Source organism: Spermophilus citellus (assembly GCF_964194105.1).
Source record: "Spermophilus citellus genome assembly, chromosome: 1".
In the NCBI taxonomy this organism is placed as follows: Eukaryota; Metazoa; Chordata; class Mammalia; order Rodentia; family Sciuridae; genus Spermophilus; species Spermophilus citellus.
This window is the reverse complement of record NC_138182.1, coordinates 188,696,122-188,723,136: the sequence shown is the minus strand read 5'-3', so window position 1 is coordinate 188,723,136 and position 27,015 is coordinate 188,696,122. Positions and strand designations below refer to the sequence as shown.

General features: G+C 35.8%; 1 protein-coding gene across 1 annotated transcript in view; it reads left to right on the top strand.

Moving 5' to 3' along the window:
• NDFIP1 (Nedd4 family interacting protein 1) overlaps positions 1-27,015 on the top strand; it is a 52,852-nt gene that overhangs the window by 15,127 nt on the left and 10,710 nt on the right. The window contains exons 2-6 of the mRNA XM_081273987.1: positions 9,838-9,925; positions 16,105-16,235; positions 20,420-20,507; positions 21,275-21,399; positions 25,523-25,589. Of these exons, the coding sequence (XP_081130113.1) occupies positions 9,838-9,925; positions 16,105-16,235; positions 20,420-20,507; positions 21,275-21,399; positions 25,523-25,589 (499 nt within the window). The remainder of the gene's footprint in view (positions 1-9,837; positions 9,926-16,104; positions 16,236-20,419; positions 20,508-21,274; positions 21,400-25,522; positions 25,590-27,015) is intronic.

The window sequence follows — 27,015 nt, the reverse complement described above, 5'->3', positions numbered from 1 at the left end:
GTGTTTCTTTGAACATCTTGTATGATTTTTTTAAACTTTATTTTGTGGGTACGTGTGGTATAGGGTATTGAACCCAGGGCTCCACATATGCTAGGCAAGTGCTCTGCCATTGAGCTACACCCTCATCCCTTTTTATTTTTTATTTGGAGGGAGGATCTCACTGAGCTACTCAGACTAACCAGCGATCCTCCTACTTCAGCCTTCCAAGTAGCTTGGATAACAGGTGTGCACCATCCTATTTGGCTATGCTTGTATAAAATCTTGATGTGGGCTAGAAATGTCCTTTAGTCAAGCCCAGGATCATTTTAGCTCTATTTTGAATTTATAAGTAGAAACAAATAATTTTTAATATTGTTCTTAAAATCTAAAAGAATTCTTGAATTCTTGAATGCCAATTATAGTTCATGCTTTATTGTGAAAATTTATTTTTCCAAAAAGGGTTGGAAATGAGTTGCTCATGTATCATTTTAAATGGTGACTAATTAGGAGCTTGGTTTGCTTTCATGTTTCTGTTTTAGAGTTTAATGTATCTTAGTTGAAGATTTTATAGGGTTTTAAAAAATAGATTGTATTTACCACCTTCAAATTTACCTTATAGACTAGATTTTACATAGCTACTATTTTTAATATTATTTACTTTGTAAACAAAAGATGTACAGTTTCTGCTATCTTGTCAAATTCAGGGGAACAAACCAGCGACGAGTCTCCATTTCAACCTTTCTTGCTTTAGGACTTTTAATTTTTTTTTTTTTCCAAGTAGCCCCGAAGTCTGAAGTAAGCCTGATTTTTTTTTTTTTTAATGGAACCAATTAGAAAAGGATGGACTCAAGGACACAGTCTGGTTATTAGCTTGAATGCTATTAAAAGATGCTATGTTATGTTCAGTGGCAGAGAGATCTGCTATTTCCTATTTAAAATATTCGGGCAAGTGTCTCTTTATTTCCTCAGTTTTTGTAAAATCATGACCCACTGAGGTCAAACCATTAACCTGGAAGACTCTTGATTGCAGGTTTTACTGAAGCTGGGTGCCAGGAAACATTGGGGACCATTTCCTTGAAGGTATTTTGGTGGAGCTATCAGTGGTAGAGAGATTTGGATGTAAGGTACAGATCCCAAAGGTTGACAGGTTAATAAATTTCTAATGCTGTTCAAACATCTCACAGTGCTAATACCATAGCCATAGTTGGCTAATTTATTATTTTCATGGATGTGGAGTCATTTCTCCAAATGCCTTGGCTAAGGAAAGTTGAGGTTGGAGGAGATGCATGCCTACTATGTTGTTACCTTCTTTTCTTTCTTGTTAATTTGAACCTAAAATAAGGAATAGAAAGTTAAGGAAGACAATCAGAATGATGATCATAGTTCACAGGATTTGCTTTCTCATCTCTAAGGATTTATATAAATACTGAGAATATTTTCTCTCCTGCCAAACCAAGTATTCATCAGTTGTATTTATATTAACAGTGACAACCACAAAAATCTTTAAATAGAAAGCTTTACAAACTAATAGGTTTTCTTTTTCTTTTTTTTTTTAATATTTATTTTTTTAGTTCTCGGCGGACACAACATCTTTGTTGGTATGTGGTGCTGAGGATCGAACGCGGGCCGCACGCATGCCAGGCGAGCGTGCTACCGCTTGAGCCACATCCCCAGCCCCTAATAGGTTTTCTAAGAGGATTTGCTGCAATATTGTTTTTTGCATATGTTGTGTTGATTTTAAAATCATTTTAATTACTTGATTTTCCTCTGGGTGAATTTTAATATTTAATTATTTTCATTTTGGCATTAAGAAAATTTGTATTTATCTTTTCTTTCTAACATGAGTGACACTATTAGGAATTGTCTAAATTCAGTGTATTTTTCCCCCCTAGTACGGGTATTGAACCCAGGGTGCTCACTGAGCTACATCCATAGCCCTTTTTAATCTTTTATTTTGAGACAGGCTGCCCTTGAACTTGTTATCCTTCTGCCTTAGCCATTGGTATGTTAATGGGATCGAAATCCTTTCCTTTTTGTTGAGGGGCATAGTCATTAACTTAGCAAGATATCATAATTTGGAGTAGTTAATTTTGGGTTTTGTTTTAAGTAAAATTTATATAATGTAGTTTTCCTTTTTCAAAATTAAGAAATACTCTTACGTGTTTTGGGGGGGGGCATAAAATTCACACACCATAAAAGTATTCTACCACTTAGCTACATCCCCAACCCTGAAATATTCTTTTGTTTTTTAATATTTTTTTTTAGTTGCATGTGGCTTATGTGGTGCAGAGGATTGAACCCAGTACCTCACACATGTGAGGCGTGTGTTCTACCACTGAGCTACAACCCCAGCCCCCTAAAATAATCTTTTAAAAGTGTAAAGTTAACGGGGCCTGGTGTAGTGGCATGTGCCTGTAATTCCAGCAATTTGGGAGGCTGAGGCAGGAAATTTAAGTTTAGCAATTTAGTGATGTCCCAAACAACTTAGTGAGACCCTGGCTCAAAATAAAAAATAAAACAGGCTGGGAATGTAGCTCAGTGGTAAAGCGCCCCTGGGTTTATCCTCAATACCACCAAAAGAGAAGCATAAAGTTAGCCAGATTTGGTGTTGCATGCTTATAATCCCAGCTACTCAGGAGGCTGAGGCAGATCACAATTTTAAAGCCAGCCTGGGTGATTTAGGGAGATCTTGTCTCAAAGTAAAAGAGAAAGGGCATGTAGCTCAGTAGTAAAGAGTACTTGCCTACTATGTGGGAGGATCTGGGTTCAATCTCTGGTTCCAATAAATAAACCACAGAAAAAAGCATGTACAGTTCAGTTTAGTAATTTTTGTTATATCCACAAGGTTGTACAGTTATTACAGCTGTCTAATTTAAAAACTTTTTTCTTTTTTTATCAGGGTCTCACTATATTGCATAGGAATCTCAATTCTTCCACCTCAGGCTCCTCAGAAACTGAGATTATAGGTGTGGGCCATAGCACCCAGCTCTCAAAACATTTTTTATCACCCCAACTGGGTGTTGTAAATACAAATATCTGTAATCCCAGTAACTAGGAAAGCTAAGGCAGGAGGATCAGAAGTTTGAGGCCAGCTTCAGCAATTTAGCAAGACTCTTGTTTCAAAATAAAAAAAAAAAAAATTAAAGAACTGGGATGACCCCCAAAGAAACTCAGATCTTAGCAGTTAGATGCTTTCTTTCTATTCCACTTTGTCAGAACTTGGCAACATCTGATCTTTCTCTATGGATTTTTGCATTTTTTGAAAATGTTATATAAATGGAAGAGTACAGCATATGGTCTTTTTTACTAGTGACTTCTTTCTCTTAGTACAGTGTTTTCAAGGTTCATTTATGTATTGGGTTCATAGCATGTATTAGTAGTTTGTACTTTTTTGGGCTAAAAAATGAAATATACCACATATTATTTATCCTTTGACGTTTTGGCTACTATGAATAATGCTGCTGTAAATTTTTATGTGCAAGATTTTGTGTGAACATGTTTTCATTTCTCTTGAGTGTGTGTGTGTGTGTGTGTGTGTGTGTGTGTGTACGTACCTAGGAGTAGATTTGCTGGGTCTTATTGTAACTCTGTTTTAACTTTTTTGAGAAACTCCCAAACTTTTCTATAGCAGCTGAACTATTTACATCTCACCAGCAGTGTATTAAGGTTCCACTTTTTCCATATAGGCAGCAACATCCTTATAGTCTTTTTTATTTGAGCTGTCTTGTGAAATGATAAGGTTTTGACTTGAATTTCCCTGATTACTTAATGATTTTGAGCATTTTGTGTCTATTGACCATTTGTGTATTCTCTTTGGAGAAATATCCATTCTGATTCTTTGTCCATTTTTAAATAGGGTTGCCTTTTTATTGCTGAGTGTAACTTACTTTGTCAAAATAAAATAAAATATAATCCCCTAATTTATAGCAATTTAGTAGAAAACGGGCTGGAACTCAGTGGTATAGCACTTGCTGGGCACATGCAAGGCCCTGGGTTTCATCCAGAGTGGGGAAAAGCATTTAACAGAGAACTGTTTTTGAATGGGAAGAATTTGGGGATGTTAGGGTGACACAATTTATAGTTACATTATATACAATAAAGAATTTATAGTCTTCACAAACATTGTGGCTCTTTTTGAGTAACAGTAAAATTGCATACTCAGTTGTTTATCTAAAGGAATGTGCTTGTTACTTCCTGGTAATTATACCGTTTCCTTTGGTAGGATTTAGAGTATATAGAAGTAGTGGGTTGGTAATGAAAGGTTTAAAAATTACATTTTAAGGTGAAAGTTTTACAAATTGTAGAATTTAAGATGGTAATTAACTTTTAAAACTAGAGTTTAGGCATTGACCCAGGATTTTATGAGATTTATTTAAGTTGGCAACTTAAAGAAGGGACTTGAAATTGCAAGAATTATTTATTTACTTATTTTGTAGTACTGAGGATTGAAGTGTTGTACCACTGAGCCATTAGGGATTGATCATTGATAGCTGAGTAAACTACAGAGAGGCAGGACTTCAACTGAAGGAAATAGTTCAGTGGTAGTGTACTCTGGAAGGTTTATCTTTTCCTTGTACTACCCATCCCCCTTCCTGGTGGCCATGACCTCAGCAGCTTTTCTCTGCCACACCCTTCTGCTGTGCTATTTCTGTCTTGGAGCCAGCCAACCATGGACTGAACCTGTGAAACCATGAGCCAAAAGAAATGTTTTCTCCTCTAAGTTGTTCTTGTCAGATGTTTTGGTCACAGCAATAAAAAACTGACTAACGTGTTGGTACCTATCTTGGAGCATATTATTTATGGGATTGTTTGTTCGATTTTCAGTAGTGGGATTTGAACCCAGGGCCCTGCACATACAAAGCAGGTACTCTACCACCAAGCTACATCCCCAGCTCTTTTTATTTTATTTTTTATTTTGAGACAGAGTCTTCCCATGTTGCCCAGGCTGGCCTCAAACTTGAGATCTTCCTGCCTCAGCCTACTGAGTTGCTGGGATTACAGGTATGCGCTGCTGTGCCCAGCTTTTATTTAGTAGGTTTTTTTTTGTTGTTTTCCCATTCTTAGTAAATATAGAAAATTGAAGAATGACTTTTTAGTGCCTATAGGTACTGAGATTTGATGCAGTTATAAATTGTTGCCCCTTATTGAGCACTAATCCTAGGCTTGGCTCTGCTGTTGCTCAAAAACAGCTTGTTTCTAAACTGAAGATTATCTTTAAAACTTCTTAGGAGAGGGTGGTAGTGAAACCTTCTTGCTGGGGTGGGAACTCAAGTACAAATTAAAGCCTGTGGTATAAATGTCTTTAAACTTGTTAAATTCACATTTATTTCTTTGAGAACTAGAACTACACACTGGAGATTTTTTTCCTTTTGAGAAAGGATCTCACTATATTAATCAAAATTGCCTGTATCTCTTGGGCTCAAATGATTCTCTAGCCTCAGCCTCCTGAGTTGTTGAGAATACAGGCATGTACCACTGTACCCTGGCTCTTGGGGGGTCTTTAAAAGGTCATATTTATTTCTAATAGCAGTAGTAGTTGGATGCAGAGGAAATGAGAAGGGTGAGAATCCTTTATTTTATTTGCAGGCTTAATCTTGAGTAGCATTTGTTGGTAAATAAATATTTTTTAAAATTTAGAGTAAAGCTGGGCATGGTAGTGCATCCTGTAATCCCAGAGACTGTGGCTGAGGCAAGAGCATCCCAAGTTCAAGGCCAACCTGGGCAACTTAATGAGACTTCCTCTTAAAATAAAAATAAAAAGGGTTGAGAATGAAGCTCAGTGTTAGAGTGCACCTGGGTTCAACCTCAGTACTGTGTGGGTTTGGGTATGTGGGGTGGGATTTGAAGGTGATCAAGGCCAAGAGGTACAATTATAGATTATGATATATCTAAAGTGGGAACATAGAAAAGAAAGTAAAGTAATAATGTAGAGTGCAGTAAAATGAAAGGCCACCTGAATTTTAAGATGATTATTGTTCTTATTTCAGTGGTAGAGATAAAGGTAGTTACAGACAATTTTGTATTAAACTCAGTATTTTCTATTATGTGTAAGCAGTTGAATAATTCTGTTTGGAAAAAGAAGTGCCATAATCATAGTAGAGGGGCTGAGGTTTAGCTTAGTGGTAAAGCTAAGTGTTTGGCTTAGTGCCTAGCATGCTCTAGGCCGTGGATCAATTTCAAGCCCCAGAACCACAATAAATAATTAATGAAATTAATTAATTAATTAAAAGTAGAGTTAAGTAAAATTGGTCAAATTTTAACAAAAATATGATGAAAAGAATCCAGTCCCCAACAGCTAGTATCACAGTTACCCCGTAGCACTTTGCACTAACAGAAATTCCTATTGCTTTTAGACCTGCCTCTTAGAGGATCACCTACAATTCAGCTTCTGTGACAGTTAAGATGGACTGGGGTAGGCTCCTATTGATCTAATTGATATGAGACTGTGAGCCTTTCTAACTGCAACCCAAAGTGACAATGATATACTTATTCTCAGAGCTCTGAAGAGAGGCTGAAGAGATTGTTGACCTCTGGAAGTGTTCTCAGACACAGAAAAAGAAAATCTTAAAAAATAAATTTTTGAGTTGTGTTTAGGTGGTGTACACATGTAATTCCAATTGCTTGAGAGGCTGAGGCATGTAGATGGCAAGTTCAAGGCCAACCTCAGCAAATTAGCAAGACTGTTTCAAAAATTAAAAGGGCTCGGGGTATAGCTTAGAGCTAGAGTGGCCTTGGGTTCAATCTCCAGTAGCATTAAAAAAAAAAAAAAAAAAAAAAAAAGGAACCAGGTAAATAATTCATTGCTCACTCTAGTTTTACTATACACATTCCCTCTCCTTTATTAGTGAGTACCTGACCTGGTTCCCAAAGTGTAAAAATGTGTATGTTTAAGATTTTAGGGGATGGGTGCTGTGGCACACATCTCATCCCAGTAGCTCAGGAAGCTGAGGCATGAGGATCCTGAGTTCAAAGCCAGCCTCAGCAAAAGTGAGACCCCTAAGTAACTCAGCAAGACCCTATCTCTAAATAAAATACAAAATAGGGCTGGGGATGTGGCTCAGTGGTTGAGTGCCCCTGAATTAAATTTCCGATATAAAAACAAAAACAAACCAATTTTATTGTCCAGCAAGTTATCATTGAACATAATAGGGATCACTAAGTATCTTTTTTAAAAAGGTGATTGCTCCTCCCCCCTACACATTATAGTTTTATTTTTTAAAATAGCACCAACATTATAGAAGTAAGCCAGAGTGGGAAGGTGAGGTGAGATCTTGGGATCACCCCAGTGATATAGAGCCTCTGCTATACCATAGAGTCATAATGTTTTATTTTTTGTGCTGGGGATTATTGAACCCAGGGGTGCTCTTCCACTGGGTTACATCTACGCCAGTTCCCCCCCCCCTGCCCCCAGTCCTTTTAACTTTTTATTTTGAGATAGGCTCTCACTAAGGTGTTGAGGGTCTTGCCAAAGTTGCTAAAGCTGGCCTTGAACTTGGAATCCTTCTCCCTCAGTCTCCCAAGTCATTGGAATTACAGGCATGTGGTACTGTACCCAGCTTGTTTTTCCTTTTTAAAAGATGGAAATATTATTACATGATTTTAAAGTAATGATTTTTAATGGAGCAATCTTTCTTTTTTCCTCACCAAAGAGAAAATTGGGGTTTCTGAGAATGTTGGAATTTCTTCGATCTGTTATCTGTTACTGTGATGGCCAATGATCAAATTTCACATTACCAGGTTGCTAGGAGACTGGCAGCATATCTTATAGACACAGGCATGTAAAACCTCTTTAGTCTTTGAACATCTGTATTTCTTAGAATTGCCATGTTTCCTTTCTGAAACCTAAAGTATACAGAGGAAATATGATTACTTTGACCAAGATCAGGAAATATAAAACAGGTCAGAAATCAGACAAGTCTTAAATAAGGGACATTCCTGGCTGCCTTACAGTAAGGTAACATTTTTGGAAAGCTGTTTTTGCTTCTGTTCTTGTGGCTGGTACTTTTGTTGCTGAGTTTTGTGACCTTCCCTTGGCACAAGAGTGGTTATTAGGGGAGCTGAGAATTCCCTTTCGAGGGCTTCAGATTATATTAAAGTCATTAATACAGATAAATCATGGTTCAGGAACTTAATCAAATAATCATTGATTTGGCATCCCAAAAATGTTTGACTTTCCTATAGCTATTTTGCCCTTACACTTTCATTTATAAGAAAAAATTATCTTAGGTTATAACACAATTATTTGGGGAGTGCCTTTGATTTAGTTTACTAGGACTCAAAAAAATATGCCCAGATGATATATGCTGATGAGAACAAAGTATGATAATTCATTTGAAGTTGAATGCTTTGCAATAGTAATTGGAGAAGTTTGTTGGGAATCTGGTTTTTAATAGCATGGGACGTAGAGATTGAGATGGCTAATTGGAATTTAATGGATTAGGGAGCTCTGCTTCATGTTATGACACCTTAGGTCTTGTTCTGTCTCAGTCTGTGATAGAGTTAGTAACAGTATTGATTCGAGGTGGTGTGTGTTTTGTAAGTATCTCAGTTGACTCTATACATTATGATACTGAAGCCAGGACCAGACCCCTAAATTGGTTACATCAATGAATATTTGTTAGTACTATACAGATTGGCTCCCAGTTCCAGCAAATTCATCTTTTAAATAAATATAGGCTGCAAATCACACTGGAAAAATTAAGAGAAGTCTTTTTTCTATGATGGTAACTTGGGTAGACTGTCCATACCAGCAACAGCAGGCAGACACTTTCAGTATGTTATTTAAATAACTAAAGAAGAACTGGGGGATTTACTTAGTGGTAGAACATGTGCTTGGCATGCCCAAGGCCCAGAGTTCGATCCCCAACACTAAAAATATAAATAACGTTAAAATAGCGTACCAGAAGATTTGGCTATTAAGAAAGTTGCTGAGATGGAGAAAAGGGAGATGTCTAAACAGAGGTTAAAATTTTGTGTTTTTATAACTATCTCAGTTATTTAAGATTTGATTTCTATGTGTAAACTGAATAAAATGATAATTGTTGGTTTTCCTTGATTTGTGTTTGTCCTAACAAATTATTTTTCTAACTATAAAATTATATAAGTGATAAATGTTCATCAGAAAAATAGAACATACATATAAACAACAAAAAGGAAAAAATGCTATACTTCCATTGCTTAGAGATAATAGTGTTGAATTGTAGATGTCCAGCATTCTAGATATTCTTTGCATTATGAATCAGTCTTCTGTGTGTGTGTGTGTAGTACTGAGGATTGAACCCAGGGCCTTGCACATATTAAGCAAGCACTCTTAAGCTACACCCACAGACCTTTAACATTTCTTTTTAAATTTTTTTATTTTGAGACAGTGTCTCACTGAGTTGCCCAAACTGGCCTCAAACTTGAGATTCCCCTGCCTCAGCCTCTCAAAGGGTGAGATTACAGGCATGTACCACATACCCAATTTATACCTGTCTTTTAAAAAATAAATTATTTGATGTATCCTCTTTGGTAAATTTAGCTTTTTTTTTTTTTTTTTTCATGCAACGGTTTGAATATCTTAGTTGTCAAATCTTTATTTTTATTTTTCATGACTGCCTAATAGTCCTTTGTGAAAAGTACTATAGTAAATTCTCTAAGATTGGAATTTAGATTGCTTCAATAACGTTTTATCTAACATTTTGTCTTTGATTAATTCCATAAAACAATTTCCTGGGAGTAGAATATATTTTTTAAAGGATCTTCACATTTTAAGGCTTTGAAACATACCACCAGCTTTCCGGAAAGGCTATTCCCATCTTCAGGTTCTCTTCTCTCTAATTATTTTTATATGTGCATTAATATCTGAAATTTTTATAGTTGCAGAATGAAGAAGAGCCTGGGGAACCTGAACAGGCTGCAGGTGATGCTCCACCGCCTTATAGCAGCATCTCTGCAGAGAGTGCAGGTAGGTAATGGGGCAAGGTGGTTACTGAATTCTTAAATAAAATACACTTAGACCTTGTCTAGTATATGTTTATTGCTATTTGCCTTTGCATCAGCTTTTCTTAAGTTATCCTTGGCTTTATTTTTAGTTTGTAGTCAAAGATGAAAAAAATTCACTTTACTAAACTGAAAAACAGATAAAAGCCCATTTCATTGTGGCTTTTGTATACAGCTTAATTTTATTCCAGCTGACTCTTAAAATTTAAAAAAGTAGAAAATGAGGAATTGGGTGATCACTTTCAGTTTTAGGATTGAATTCTTCATTAGCTGTTTTGCCCTTTGTGATCCTGGTACTTATAGCCAGTAATACCAGTGATACAGTAATATACTGTATTAAATGTATTTTATGCTAGTAAATCCTTAATGAAGAAAACTAGAAATCTTCCAACCCTTTCATTTCAATTTGTTTCTCATAGCTTAAACTTTCTTTGCTTAGTCTTCTCATGCCAGATTATCTGTTATGTATGTGTGGACAAGTTGGGGAAGGAGAAAGAAAATGTCAGTAATTGATGTCTTTTGGTAACTAGTTTCTGAATACCAGTTCTGCTCTAATTTCTCAAAGTTGACCAGTTTTGATAGAAACTCTTCCATATTCTCTAAAACAGAACTATGGTAGAGTGGCATACACATGACCCATGTGCCACGACTGAACTCAGCCTGCTTCCAAGATAGATACTATAGGTGAATTGGGACATCATTCAACCTGCAGAGCTCAGACACAGCTTCATTTCAATACAGCAGTTTAGACAGTTATTGTCAGTTGATATAAGATTGATAATCTCTGTGTCTCTGAGGTTGCCGTTATAGTTACACGAAACAGGTCAGTCAGTATTTCTCTATTTTGTCTTCAGTCTCTGAACTCTTTGTAGTTCTATTGCCTTGTACTAGTTATGATTCTTTCATTTGTAAATACCTGGAAACCAATCCTGCTAATATAAGGTTTTGGAAAATTTCTAGATTATCTTCTAGAACCAAGTTAAGCCTGGAACATCAAGACTTGGAAAAGAAATCATAATGCCATCATCCTTTTTTCTCTCTAGACCATAAATTCTGGTCTTCCATTAAATGCACCCAGTAAAAATCACAGCTCATTAAATTAATAAGAATTTTTTATTAATGATAGAAGTCTGTTATGTTTAGCTAGCCCAAATCATCAGAATGTGATTTTTTTTTTTCCTGAATAGTATCTGAGTTTCTGTCTTCTGTGTTGTAAAACTTTAGACCATTTTAGACAGAACTCTCTCAAACACTTCTCGGTCTTACTTACATCTTATATTCTTTGTTTAAATTTTTCTGTATGGTTTAGGGATTACAGTTAGAAACAGTCTCTGGTAGATGCCCTAGTATTGTGATGGCTTCATTGAGGTTTGTTTTTTGGTTTTTTTTTTGTTTTTTTTATAGAGGGAGATTCATTATATAAAATAGTGGGGTTCATTGTAAGATAGTCATACAGGTACTTCATTGAGATTTATAGAACTTTGTGATTAAAGAATAGGTTCTCCATATTTGTCCCCCCCCCCCGCCATTGTTAGATGATATGCCTTGTTGCCACCAGCTTGAGGTCCTTTCACCTCTTTCTCATGTGTTTGTTTATCTGACTGTGGGCCTGAACAGTAAATATCAAAGCTTCTTAAGACTGGGTATAAAGTCAAGGTAGACTGTTTCTGGAATACAGGCCTGATGAACTCTCTCTTAAATATATAGTCTTTGGGGTTTGTGGTATTTCATCTTAATACTTGGGCCTTGAAGCTAAGCATGGTAGTGCACACCTGTAATCCCAGCAACTCAGTGCGCTGAGGCAGGAGCACCACAAGTTTTGAGGCCAGCTTCAGTAACTTATCAAGGCCCTAAACAACTTAGTGAGACCTTGTCTCAAAATTTAAATAAAATAAAGGACTGGAGATGTGGCTCAGTGATAAAGTGCCCCTGGGTTCATCCCAACTACCAAAAAAGAGAGGGGTGTGGCAGGGAGGGAGCGAGCTAGCTTAATATTCAGGCCTTGAAAATAAAGAGAAGGAAGGAAGCAGGGAGGGAGGAACTTACTTCGTACATCTCTAGATCTTTTTAGTTCCTATTAAATGAAGTGTCAAGAAAATGTGTTTATTTGTAGATTGTGAATTATACAAGAATATCAATTTTTTAATGATTTTTGAGCAAGAGTTTTCCTTTTTGAAAAAAGGAGACCTTTAACATAGCCTTTCTCTCCTTGTTGAAGGGGCCTTTCTTTTTTTGAGTTGAATGTTGACTATTTATACCTATTAGTCCATTTATGAAAAAAATGATTAAAGACTGGAGAGCATATGTACTTGTTGATGGGGGGAAAAGCACAAATCATTATTAGGTATACTCACTTAACCTATTGTTACTTTATTTTGTAGTATATAGATTGGAGTATTTAATAAGTATTAGACAATGTTTGTTTTGAATATACTAAGTAAACATGGAAAGATTGCCATTAAGCTTTTCATAAAAACTTAACTATAGGAGATACCCATATTGATGGATTACAATTTTTTTAAAAAATAATTTTAAATAGAGAAATAAAAATGTTCTTTAAGTGGGCTGGGGCTATAGCTTAGTGGTAGATCACTTGCCTCACGTGTGAGGCACAGGTTGATCCTTAGCACCACATATAAATAAATAAAAGATTAAAAAAAATGTTCTTTGAGGGCTGGGATTGTGGCTCAGGAAGAGTGCTTGCCTAGCATGCGTGAGGCACTGGGTTTGATCCTTAGCACCACATAATAAAATAAAGGTATTGTGTCCACCTACAACTAAAAAATAAATGTTTAAAAAATGTTATTTGATTGTTTTCACTTCAGGTAGTAAGTAGGTATCAGTTGTATTAATGTATTCAAAATGACTATGCCAGGGGCTGGGATTGTGACTTAGTGGCAGAGCGCTTGTCTTGCATGTATGAGGTACTGGGTTCGATCCTCAGCACCATGTGAAAACAAATAAATAAAATAAAGGTATTGTGTCCATTTATAATTTTAAAAAATATTTTTTAAAAAATGACATTTTAAAAAAATGACTATGCCAGCAGATTAAAGTATAGGTTTTTGTAATGTCTTCATATAACTAGGTTAAAAGAAAAATAAATTATACATGGAGTATTTATAATAAATGATGTACATACATGTGTTTTTTATATTTTGTTATGTGTGTATATACATGAATAGGAAAAGTGAGCTTTTTTTTTTAAGTAAACTCTTTAAACTGGATTACATGGCAGTTTCAATTTAATTTTCATGACCTTTTTTTTTGTTGTTGTTGTTTTTGGTACTGGGTATTAAGCCCAGGGTACTGAGCTATATCCCTAGTCTTTTCTGTTTCTTATTTTGAGACAGGGTCTTGTTAGGTTGCTGAGGTTGGCCTTGAACTTGTTATCCTCCTGCCTCAGCCTCCCTAGTTGCTGGGATTACAGACATGTGCCACCACAACCAGCCTACATTTTCTTTTAAAAGTTTTATTATTTTGCTTTTCACATTAAGATCTGTATTCCATCTGCAGTTGATTTTTCTATATAGTGTAAAGTAATGTGCAAGATTAATTTTGTTCTAGTTTGGACATCTATTTGGCTCCAGCACTGTTATTGAAAAGACCATTTTTCTCCACTCTTCTGTAGTATTACCATTATTCTAATTCAGGTGACCATATTTGTGTAGATCTCTTTATGCCTCACTATTGTGTTCTTTGATTTATTTATCCTTGTGTACCCTGCTGTTTTATAAATTTGATGTCTGATTATGGGTCCTTCAGCTTTAAAAAAAATTTTTTTTTAAATTTTTGTGTTACTGGGGGATTGAACCCAGGGTCTTGTGCATGCTTAGCAAGTGTTCTGAGCCACAGTGTCAGCCCTGTGCACCCATTCAATTATTATAATTATTATTTTTTAATGCCAACTCCTTTAATGTTTTACTTTAGAGATAGGGTTTGCTAAGTTGACCAAACCAGCCTTGAACTTGATGATCCTCCTGCCTCAGCCTCCAGAGTAGCTTGGCTTACAGGTTTGAGCCACTGTACTGGGTTCCTTCAGTTTTTTAGCTTTTCATAATTGCTTTGACTCTTCTTGACCTTTTATATTTCCATGTATATATATTTTTTAAATTTATTTTTTATTTATTTATTTTTGGGGGGTAGGTACAATATCTTTATTTTTTATTTTTTTATGTGATATTGGGGATCGAACCCAGCGCTCCATGCATGCCAGGCGAGCATGCTACTGCTTGAGCCACATCCCCAGCCTCCATTTATATTTTAGAATCAGGTTGTCAGTTTCCATAAAATGGACAAAACAAAAGCTCTGTTAGAATTTTAGTTCATATTACAGTGTATTTGTGGGTCAGTTTGAAGAGAATTAACATTTTTATATATAATGTTGTCTTCGAGTTTATGAACATGATTTATTTATTAAGGCCTTTAACTTCTTTCCATATTTTGTAGGTTTCAATGTAGAAGGTCCTGCACACTTTTTATTCCATTTATTTTTAGGTGTTTGATATCTATTGGTGCTATTGTAAATGATCCTTTATGATTTCATTTTCCATTTGTTGCTGGTATATACAAATATGATTCATGGTTTATATTAACTGTATATCCAGAGATTTTGCTAAATTCTCATATTTTAATGGTTTATAGATAATTTTGGATATTCTACATATGCAGTAATGTCATCTGTAATTGACAGGTTTTTTTTTTTTAATTTTTAAATCTTTTTTTTTAATTTTTCTTGTCATATTGTACCAGCCTAGGACTTTTAAGAAATGTTTAGTTAGAAGAGGTAATAGTGTATATTTTTGTTTCATTCTCTAATCTTAGGAAAGAAAACTTTTAATAATTTATCATTAACTATGTTGTTCACCTTTTTTTTTTTTAGTAGAGATTTGTGACCAGATTAATGAAGTTTTTTTTTTTCTTGTTTTACTTAGTGTTTTATGGGTATGAATTTTATCAAATACCTTTTATGCCTATGTCATGATAGTAGAATATTTTTCCTTTTTTATTAATGATGTGCATTATGTTGATTGACCATTTTAGTAATAGGTTACAGTAAAAATTTTGGAAGTTAATTATAATTAAATTAAAAATGTTTAAAACTTGATGAGAATGGGAATATTTTTTCAAATTTTAAAATTTTTTGGAAGAATTATGTAGAAATTTAATCCACTTACAGCTCTATATTTTCTGCTTGTATTGGATCTTTCATAAGAGAGGTCAATGAGAATGGAGGTGCAGTGTTAAAAAGAGGAAATGAAAATTTTAATAGAGATAAGTAATTGTTCTGTTACTGAATTAGTTAGCTTAATTAAGCATACCAAAGGAAATAATATGTGGTAAAAAATCATGTGAAAGAGTTAAAGTACCAAAATAAGAAATGAATTTTAAGCTTTGGCTTTTTTTTCTTTCCAGTTGATTTATGCGTTGTTAATAGGAGGAAACCACAATACAAATTTACATATACACATGTGAAGTATTTTTTGCTGAACTGTTTTCCTTATTCTACTATTAAACTTACGTGCCTTTTGAGAACCTACACAATGGCGTTCTCAAATAGTGTTTGAAAAGAAGTTGGAAATAAGGGTCCAAAGTGAGTCTAGATTTCAAGTAACTAAGAATTGAATAAATTTAAAAATCATCCATAGTCTCTTACATTCTTTTTTTTTTTTTTTTTTTTTTTGGTACTGGGGATTAAACCCAGGGGCACTCACTGAGCCACATCCCCAGCCCTTTTTATATTTTATTTAAAGATAGGGTCTTGCTAAGTTTCTTAGAACCTCACTAAGTTGCTGAGGCTGGCTTTGAACTCTCCATCTTCCAGCCTCCTGAGCTGCTGGGATTACAGGTGTGCATCACTGCACCCAGCTTTTACATTCATTTCTAAAAATCTTGGGTTTTTTTTTTTTTTTTTTTTTTTTTTTTTTTTTTTTTTTTTTGCAGTACTGGAGATTGAACCCAGGGCCTCAGGCTTACTAAGGTCAAGCGCTCTACCACCCAGCCTTACATGTATGTCTTGGTTCAGTTATTCTATATGTATCTTAGGAAAAGAATGGATTTTATTTGCCACAATTAATGGAAATCCTTTTATTCCTTTAGTTCAGCGACTCATCAGACAATGGTGACTTTTTTTTTTTCCTGCAGCCTATTTTGACTACAAAGATGAATCTGGGTTTCCAAAGCCCCCATCTTATAATGTGGCTACAACACTGCCCAGTTATGATGAGGCTGAAAGAACCAAGGCTGAAGCTACCATCCCTTTGGTCCCTGGAAGAGTAAGTATAGTTTGCCATTCTGATACATGATGGACTGTTTTATGGGAATTGTTATTTTCATTATCCAATTTTGTTATTCCTTGGGATAGTATTGATTAGTAAAAGTACAGCTAATTTTAAACAAGTACGTTTTCTTTTGGGATAATAAATATTTCCTCCTGAAAAGTAATAAGTTATAGAAGTATGAATGAGCAGATAATCGATCACTACAAAAGTCAGCTTATTTTTTCTGTCTCTAAAACTGCTGCCACAGCTTTCTTAAGTCTCTTAGGGTGATTGAAACATCTTGGAGCAGGGACTGATTTAGGAAACACTCCGACTGCCTTAATTCTGCACAATTAATAGATTGGTGTTAGGTAGGTAGTTGCTAGGGAGGTACACTCCGACTACCTTGATTCTGCACAATTAATAGATGGGTGTTAGGTAGGTAGTTGCTAGGTAGGTCTATAGAAAGAACAAATATGTGCAAGTTCATAGAATTGAACTTCCTCCAGCAGTCCAGATAATATCATTTGTGGGGGTATAATGAGTTCAGATCTCATCTAGCCTGATGTTGATTCATGAGAATGAGATGAGATAAGCCAGCAGAGATTTTGGGGTACTCTTGGCTCTTGATGTTTTTGTAAGCAGTATACATATAGTTTCATAAATATTCATGCAGGTCAAGATCGATACATGTAGAACCTTGAGCCTCATATTGGAAAGTTGGGGCAATCAGGGTTTCAGGGTCTAGGCCTGGCAAGAAAGTGGAGGGAGTGGTAAAATAAGAAGAGAAGTCCTTCTAGGCATACTGGTGCACACTTTTAACACTAGCTACTTGGGAAGCTGAGGCAGGAGGACTGTAAGTTAGAGGCTAGCCTCAACAACTTAGCAAAACTCTGGCTGGGGGTGGGGGTGGGGTGGGGTGGACACCTGGAACAGCTGGAGGTTGAAGCTCAGTGGTAGAGCACCCAGTGTGTTCAATCTCTAGTAGTGGGGGAGGGCAGAGAAAGAAGTTCCTCTGACTTTAGGATAGTGGGCTGTTTATAGGCTGTGCCTACTATAAGGAGTGGAGCTCCTAAAACCACTGCTTGAAAGAAATAGTTTATAAGCCCAGTAAAAACTGATCCTACATGATAATATGCATTCAGATCTTGTTGGTACTAAGGAAAAACTTAAGAACCCTTGTGGAGTTTATTGTCTAAACACAAAACAGTCCTGACCTGCCGTATTTACTGGAAGCAAAAAATGTGCTTGGTACTATGCTTGATGCTTTTATATATTTTGTATATTGTTTTCAACCCTCAAATAACCTCTCAAAGTAGATAGTATATTATCTTCATTGTATTGATGTAAAAATTTAGGTCCAAAGAGATGAACTAACTTGCCTGAAGTCATTTGGCTAATAAGTAGCAGAAGTGAAAGTCAACCCTAGGTATTCTAGACTCTAGAGTCCTTCTTAGTATGTTCAGTGTACTCTACAAACCTGTTGGAATAGATGGTAACTAGAGCACTCTGGAGATGATTAATACCATTTGTGGGGGTATAATGCTAGACTGAGGCATTTAAAATTTGTATCTGGCTCATCTTTTATTTGAAAAGTATGCATAGTTATGAGCTTTTTTGGGGGGTGGGGTATAATATTGGGGATTGAACCCAGGGCCTCACATATGCTAGGAAAGCACTCTATCACTGAATTACACCCCCACCCCCTTTTTGGAGACAGGATATCTCTCCCAGGCTGTCCTTGAACTTGGAATCCTCTTGCCTTATTCTTCCTAGTAGCTGGTATTATAGGTATGTACCTAAGAGTTTCTTAATGCTGTCTTATTCAGGAGATATGCATAGATCACTTTTTTGTATAAGGTGCTACGTATTCTGTAGTGGATGAGTAAAGAGCTTTGTATATATTAGGATACAGAGCTTAAAATCCATCTAGGTTAAAAGGCCCACAGATATTCATATCTACTCTGAGATGGGCAGTGAGCATCAAGAACTGACTTTTTACTAGGTGATCATGGGGAAAGTTAGGATTTGTAGTAGGCCCAGAGTTTTGATGAATTAAGAGCATTCCAGAGGGAAAAAGCCCAGAAAGCAGATGTAAATTTAACCCAGTATAAGGCAGTTTTGTGGATGTAATCATTGGTTTTTTCATGAGCGAGGACCTTCTAAAGGGAAATAGAAAGATGTGACCAGAGCTCTCATTTGTATGATCCTTGGAATGCTAGACTGAGGCATTTAAATTTTGATCTGGCTCATGTGGAGTCCTTTCAAATCAGGAGTATTGAAGAGATAGTCGAATATTTTGGAAACATTAATCTGGCAACTATTTATGGGAGAAATCATGATAGAAAAGATCCCAAGGACAGGAAGAACATTTAGAAAGCTTATACAGAATAAGTTACTTCATGTATTTTTGGTGTATAACTTTGAGTAGCTATGCAAAAAACAGTTTGTTTCTGCCTGTCTTGCACACCTGTAATTCCAGCTACTCAGGAGTCTTAGGCAGGAGGATCATGAGTTCTAAGTCAGCCTGGATTTAGTGAGATCCTGTCTCAAAATAAAATTTAAAAGACTGGGGACGAGCTGGGTGCAATGATGCAAATCCCAGTGACTCTGGAGGCTGGAGCAGGAGGAATGCAAGTTTGAGGCCAGTCCCAGCAATTTACTGACCCTCAGTAACTTTATGAGACTGTTTCAAAATTAAAAAGAGCTAAGAAGTAGCTCAGTGGTAAAGTGCCCCTGGGTTTAATTCCCAATACCCTTCCACTCTCCTTTAAAAAAAAAAAAAAGACAAGATCTTATTCTGCTAATATTAACTTAGATTTTTAATATTTTTGACAAATTTGTTTTAAGCTAGGCATTGTCTATAATCATAGTGACTAGGAAGCCTGAGGCAGGAGTATCTCAAATTCAAGGCCAATCTAGGCAACTAGGTGCAAGACCCTGTTTCAAAATAAAAAATTAATAAGGGTTGGGGGTGTAGCTTAGTGATAGAGTACCTCTGGGTTCAGTTCATGGCACCACCAAAAAAACAAAACACAACTGTAAAACAAAACATTCTTATAAAGATTTAAAATGATAGGGGAAGTGTGTTCAGTTAGAAAAAACAACTGCCACTGACACTTCCCTTTCTTTAGTTCCCTTCTCCAGGGTAACCACCAGTAACAGTTTGGTATATATGTTCCTCTCCAGACCCTTTTCTGTGTAGGACAAGTTTTGATTTTTTTTTTTTTAATTTTAGTGCCTTTCTTGAGCTATGTAGAGCTTGTTACTTTCAGTTTTAAGTTATACTCAATTACCTTTAAATATCTCAGTACATACCTACATCAGTTGAAAAGATAAGCCACATATGTTGGTATTGGTCAAGATCATGTTCCTTTTAAATCTGCAATATTGTGTTTTCAAGTTAGGATAGAAAAGATCCTGTATGCAAGTAAGACTGTAGGTGAATTTGTTTCAGACTTATATACCAACACAAACAAATGCTTATGGACAAGTTGAGCAGTGGGCAGCTCTAGAGACTCCTTATGTATCATGCTGTCTTCCTCCTATCTCCTTAGTACGGTCCTAAATTACTATTATATTATAGGCCCTAAACAGGCCCTTGATTACTGATTTTCTAGAATTTAAGTCAAATGTGTAGACATTTTTTAAAGATAATTTTGAAAAAGAAAATAGTTCTTTGTGAACTTTAAAAAATATTTTTCCCCACTTTACCACTGAACTACATTCCCAGCCTTTTATATTTTTTATTTGAGACAGGGTTGCATTAAGTTGGTGAGGGTCTTATTAAATTGCTGAGGCTGACTTTGAACTTTCAAACCTTCTTCCTCAGCCTTCCAAATTGCTGGGATTACAGGTAGGCATCACTGCGCCTGCCTGTGAATTATTATTATTATTATTTTTTACAATTGAATTAGATGGGATATAATTTCTCGTTTTGAACTTTTAAATTATTGAAATGTATTGTTAAAAGACTTTCCACTGGGGCTGGGTGTGCAGCTAAGTGATATAGTGTGTCCTTAGGAGGCAGGAGGTCCTGGTTTCATTCCCAACACCAGTGGGGGAAAAAAGAATTTGGGTTATAAAGTGAAAATTTTATTTAGAAAACCATGGAGATTAAAAAAAAAGATTTATTTCAACTCTAATTATATCTTTTACTTTATGATACAAAATGAAATTTACCTTTTTCTTTCAATTAGGATGAAGATTTTGTGGGCCGGGATGATTTTGATGATGCTGACCAGCTGAGGATAGGAAATGATGGGATTTTCATGTTAACTTTTTTCAGTAAGTATATACACACAGCAGAGTCACTTCTTACAAACCAAGGTGCTTTGGATTAATATGTGGAAAATATAATTAAAGCAGTTATGGGAGGGCTGCATTTTTACATGAGCTAAGCTTTATTTTCCAAGTCCACAGAGTCTCTTTACATTATTCCTACTCACACCTAATCTGTAGAGTAGGAATTAAATGCCCTTGTCTGATAAATTGTCTTCTATAAGCGTCTGTTTTTTGATAAGTCAAAATCAGCCTGATTTTTTCCCTTTGATATTATTGTTCATTTATCTTTTCATGAGTCTCATTTAGAATGAGCAACTATTTTTTTTCCTCTCTCTATTAAAACAAAGAAAATGCAATGTTTTTAGAGGTAATGTTATATAAACTGTTAGAATTCACAGCAGGATGAGTAACATGAATCAGATTATAGCCCCAGGCATTTATTTTATTTGCTGAAGTATATAACATACAGTGAAGAGCACAGGTCATGAGTATACAGTTTTGGTGACTGTTAAGGCATTTTGGGCATGAATAGAAATAAACATAATAGTATAAAATGATATTCAAAGAGGATTTTTTTTTTTTTTTTTTTATTGCTTTTAGGAGAAGACAAGAGGATGGATGTTTGGGAGAGGTGGGGTAAGGGTTGTGAAGGACAGGCTGTCTTTTATCTTTGGGAAAGTCACCGAAGCAGAGGCAGATGTAAAGGGCATTCCTGCTTCTTCTCCAATAAGACCTGGCTGGCATTTTTTTTTCCCCTTCTGCTTTTTCAGTGGCATTCCTCTTCAACTGGATTGGGTTTTTCCTGTCTTTTTGCCTGACCACCTCAGCTGCAGGAAGGTATGGGGCCATCTCAGGATTTGGTCTCTCTCTAATTAAGTGGATCCTGATTGTCAGGGTAAGTTGTACAACAGGAAAGATAGATCCTCCAGAGAGACAATAATCAGAATGATTTTGAATGTTTGACTTTTTTCATTTGCATTTTCGAAGTTATCTCAACATTTAAAATTATACTAATCTTTGTTTCTGGTTTTATAATGTAGTTGAACCAAAATCAGTTGTAAGTGGTTCCTGCATCCAATTTTTGTAGTTAAATCTAATGAATATTGGTTTATTCTACAGGTTGTTCACCAGCTGCTTTCTTTGTTTTTATTTATTTATTTTTCATAGTGCTGAAGATTGAATGTAGGCTTCATGCATGCTAGGCAAGCATTTTACCACTGAGCTACACCCCAGCTCTGCCTTCTTGTTTTTAATACTTAAGATAATGTGTATGTACAATCCAAAATTAGTTATTTGTATAATAAAAAGGATATCACTTCTTTGGTGTTTCATCAAAAACAGGCATTCCTCTCATTAATTCTTCTGAATTGTTAATCTTAATTTCTTCTTCTTTTCTTCTCTCTGTTTGTTTTCCTTCCTTCTATGATTGGTTAGGGCAAAATATTTGTGGAGACAACAATATTTAACAAATATTGCTCCATTAGGGATCAGATTAGAGAGATGTGTGTTCCTTCAGTGATTTGGGAATTGCCAGTTAAAATCATACGAAGTTATTTAAAGTTATAAAACATCCCAACTTTTAAAATATTCTCTGATTTCCGTTAAGTTTATTATTGCTATTGTCTTCCTTATAGAGCAAATCAATTTACTCATTGTAAGTTGGCATACTTAAATACTCAGTTCTTCAAAGTAGTTCCATTTTATTTATTCTGGAACACTTTTAACATTTTTAGGTTTCCAGAATCCTTTAAGAATCTGATAAAAACCAGGAGCTTTCCCCCTAGGTAGCTAATGAACATTCATCTAAAACTTGGGCTTTAAGTTAAGAACTTAGGCCACAAAGAAGCTTTCATTCCTTCTCTAAATCTTGTTATATTTTATTAAGAAATAAAATACTATATCATGGGCCTCTCTTATTTTCAGTTCAGTTCCCTGTGATCAATCCAAGTCTGAAAATATTAAATGGAAAATTTTAGAAATAAACAATTTGTTCATTCTGAATTGCATGCCATCCTGAACAGTGTGATGATATGAAACATCCCACTCAAAACCTGAAGGATTGTTCTGCTAGTGTACTCATGCGGAATAAACTTCCCACTGTAATCACTTAGTAGCCATCTCAGTTATCAGATTATCAGGTTATCAAAACCCTTGGGTTCAGGTCATCCTTATTTTACTTAATAATGGCCCCAAAGTATAATTCATAATTTGGATATGTCAAAAAGAAGCCATAAAGTGCTTTCTTTTTGTGAAAAGGTCAGTTCTTGATAATAAATGGGCAAGAATCATAGACTGGGGTTCCTCTTCCTTTCTCCCTTCCTCCCTTCCTCCCTTCTTCCTCTTCCTCCTCTTCCTTTTTCTTCCTTTCTTTTTGGCAGTACTGAGGATTGAACCCAGGGCCTTATAATGTTAGGCAAGTTCTCTACCACTGAGCTACATCCCCAACACTTTTTTATTTTATTTTTGAGACAGGATCTCATTAAGATGCCCAGCCTGGCCTCAGACTTGCAATCTTCCTGTCTCTCTGGGATTACAGGAGTATACCCCCACACCCTATTTACTGAAGTTTCTAAGGTTTATAATACAATATGATATTTTGAGAGCAAAACCATGCTCATATAACTTTTTTCACAGTATATTGTTAAAATTGTTTTAATATTAGTTATTGTTAATCTCTTCCTGTGCCTAATTTATAAATTAAACCTTATTGGAGGTAGATACGTATAGGAAAAAAACATTTTATACGTAGGGTTTGGCACTATCTGCAGTTTCAAGCATCCACTGGGGGGTCTTGAAAGTCATTCTGTATGGATGGGTGGGGGACTGCTATATATGAATTCTCAAACTACAGTAAATTCTTTGATATCAAAACCTCCAAACAAAACAGATAGAATTAGTTACTCATCTTTCTTTGAAACTAAATTTTTGACTGATTTTTAACTGATTCAAATGATGAGTATAAATCAGTTGGGATGCTTTTTGAATGTGAATAACTGAAAACCCAGCTCCAAGTGGCTTAGAAAATCAGAAAAACAATGGAGAAAGTTTATTCTCCATGAAAATGAGTCCTGACATGGAGGTTAGTTAAATCAATAGTTCATGAACAACATGAGGGAGAGCTGATATTTAGCATGTTGCTATCATTCTCACTAAAGGTGGCAGTTTCAGATACTACATTGAAACACAATGGCACTCAACAGGAGAAAGGTTGTTACAGGTGGTTTCTCCATTTGTAATGGAGTCATGTCCGGATAAACTTATTTTGTAAGTTGAAAATATTATTAAGTCAAAAATGCATTTGATAACACCTAACCTACCATGTGTAGAGTAGCATCAGAGTATACAGTAAAGTGCCAGTTTCCCCTCACGATTACATGGCTGACTGAGAGCTGTGGTTCACTGCTGCTGCCTAGCAGAGAACGTTGCATGTGACTAGTGCAGGAAAAGAGCAGTACTTTGAAGTATGGTTTCTACTGAATTCTTATTGCTTTCACACATCTTAAAATTGAAATTTTTTAAGTTGAAAAATCTTGTTGGCCTATCTGTATTTTTTGTTGTTGGTAGTTTTTTCCCCATTTCTCTGTAAGAGCAAGGAAGCGTTCTCAGAAATCCTGAATTTCTGTTGTCTAGAATGACACCCTGTGTTCATTTCTAAACCAGTTACTAGCAAAAGCATAGGATTAACCAAGGTGAAGGCAAGGCTGGAGGAGTAGGAACAAAACTGGGCCTTGTAGAAAAGAGGCAATATTAGGAAAACAATTAGTTTTAGCACTGCATAAATCAAGTAAAACTCTCATTGAAGCATGTTTTAAGAAGGGCAAATACTGTGTTGGGGGGAGTATTTTTAAAAAATCAAATTTTTATATACTTTAAAAATTTTTATATACTTTAAAATTACAGGCATGGTCGGGCAGGTTGGGGTGGGGGGCACATGCCTGTAATCCCAGCAGCTTGGGAGGTTCGCAGGTTCAAAGCCAGCCCCTCAGAGAAAGTGAGGCACTAAGCAACTCAGTGAAACCCTGTCTCTAAATAAAATACAAAATAGGGTTGGGGATGTAGCTTAGTGGTCCAGTGCCCCTGAGTTCAATCCCTGGTGCTGTTAAACTGATACCAAGACCCTCAAATAACTCTCAGACCACACATTGCCATTCCAATTAAGCCCTTATTGCTGGCCAGTGGCAGACACTCTACTCTGTAAAAGGAAGATGGTCAGAGTAACGTGCCCACCTTCAGTTGGCCTCATATTTAAGCCAAAAAACCACAAAAGGGATGTTTGGAGGTTTAGCCAATGTAAGCAAGCAAGTACAGAAGCTGAATTGGATAGTTAACAAGACAATGCAATGGGTACATTGGTATTTCCCACAGGACTTTCCAGATTGGCATAGCAGCAAGCAAGCAGAAAGGAAGTGGGTCAAAATGACCTTAGTTGAGTACAAGAGAATGATTACTAACGTCTAGATAATCAATCTCTGACAAGGGACATTGCCCAAGAAAGATGGAAAACAAAGAGAACAATTTTATATTGTATAAGAATTGCTAGGTAACTATTAATGGGTACAGAAGTGGGGCTTTCCCACAGGAGAAGCATTTCTTACATGATATGGAGTCTCAGGATAAAATGGAGTCTGTTTGGTCATTGCACATCCTGGCCCATAATAGTACCAAACAAAAATCAAAAACAAGGAGGCCATAAAACTAAAGCTATAAAAGGACTGCTTTTCATGAAAGGAAATAGATTTGCATTTATCAGATCATTTCAAATCAGTAACACATTAACATACTTCAACTTGCCTTTTTTTTGTGTGGGGGAGTGCTAGGGATTGAACCCAGGTCTTTGTGCACGCAAGGCAAACACTCTACCAACTGAGCTACATCCCCTCAACTTGCACTTTCTAAACTTTTATAAGGGCTAAATGTCAGCAGTGGTTTAACAAATGCCTTGTATATTATGCGCCATTAAATTACTGTGTAAAATTGTATTTGTTAAGCTGATATAAAGTGTTTTCCTTATTTTTTAGTTTTCCACCTATTTCCCTGGATACTTTGATGGTCAGTACTGGCTCTGGTGGGTGTTCCTGGTTTTAGGTAAGCACTTCTAATATAAGAAAAGGAGAGAAAAATTTATGTTAAATTTTACAAGTAAAATTACTTTTAGTAAACCATCATCTCACTTATTACATAGCAATATAATAATTATCCATTAAAAGTATAATTTTGAAAATGTTTCTTTCTTAAAGATTAGGCTGTTGTCACCATCAGAGTAATGTGCATGTTAATGATGAGTCTGTAGTGGTTTTTCTTAACCCATTTATGGATACTTCATCCTCATTTGATCAGTAGGGCATTACTCATGAGAAGACTGGTTAATCTGTGGAGTTTCCTCCCTGTTATTGCCACAAAGTGTTCACAAACTCAGCCTCAAATTGCTCATAGGTGTATTAAACTCATGAGTGTATGTAGTTCATTTTTGGTTAGATCTCAGTAGACAACAGAAATGGATAGCCTTATTAGACATAACTTCTGAAATGACTGTTATTGGTTTTCTAGAATTCTTTAGTTTACCATTTAAGAATTATTTTATAGTGGGGAGGAAACTTAAAAAAAATCCAGGTAGTTCAGACTATTAGTTTTTGTTGTTGTTGTTGGTGGTGGTGTTGGGGTGTGTGTGTGTGTGTGTGTGTGTGTGTGTGTGTGTGTGTGTGTTTTGTGTGTATAGTGCTGGGGATTAAACCCAGGACCTTGTGCATGTAAGGCAAGCACTCTACCCACGGAGCTACATCCTCAGCCCAGACTATCAGTTTTAAGATTTTATTTTTTTACTCATTATTTCCTTTAGAAGTAAAAAGAAAAAAGACAAAGCAAACAAATAGACAAGCCCACTGGGGTGAATTGTTTTAATGTGGCTTCTTCATTATTCATTCAGAAAATGTATATGATACAATAAGAGAGGCCATCATCACTGTTGTTACATCTTAGAAGCAAGAGCTGGGCTGTTTGCAGCTGTTTGATGTGATTGCCACATTCCCCATTGGTGACACTATTTTCTCCTACCTCCTGGTTTGGGCCCTCTTGTTGCCTCTGTATTAAAGATTCTTGGTGGTATTCTGCTCATGGACCTGACACAATCTAGTGACCATACCCAGTAGGTGCTTAATAGGTTTAATAGATTCAGGACCTGCTTTGCTTAGTTTGACAGAGTCATGTGTTGCTGACCCTAAATTTTACATAGAAAATATAAGTCATTTATCACTTTATTCCCTGTCCTTTTCTGCAAGCAGCATCATTCACTGTGCTGTTGGTCATTGGAATTCCAGTAATTGAAGAGAGAGAAAGTGATTTTCTTTTTCCCCCTCCATTGATTACTGAGAAGTTTAATAATAAAAATTACCAACAAGACAATAACTTAGGGAGAATAATTCTTTGATTTGCTTATTCTCTAAATTGTATTTTCAAGAGAAAGCCTGACTACCCCTCTTTCCTGAAGTCTAAAGTTAAATCAAATCCTGAATGA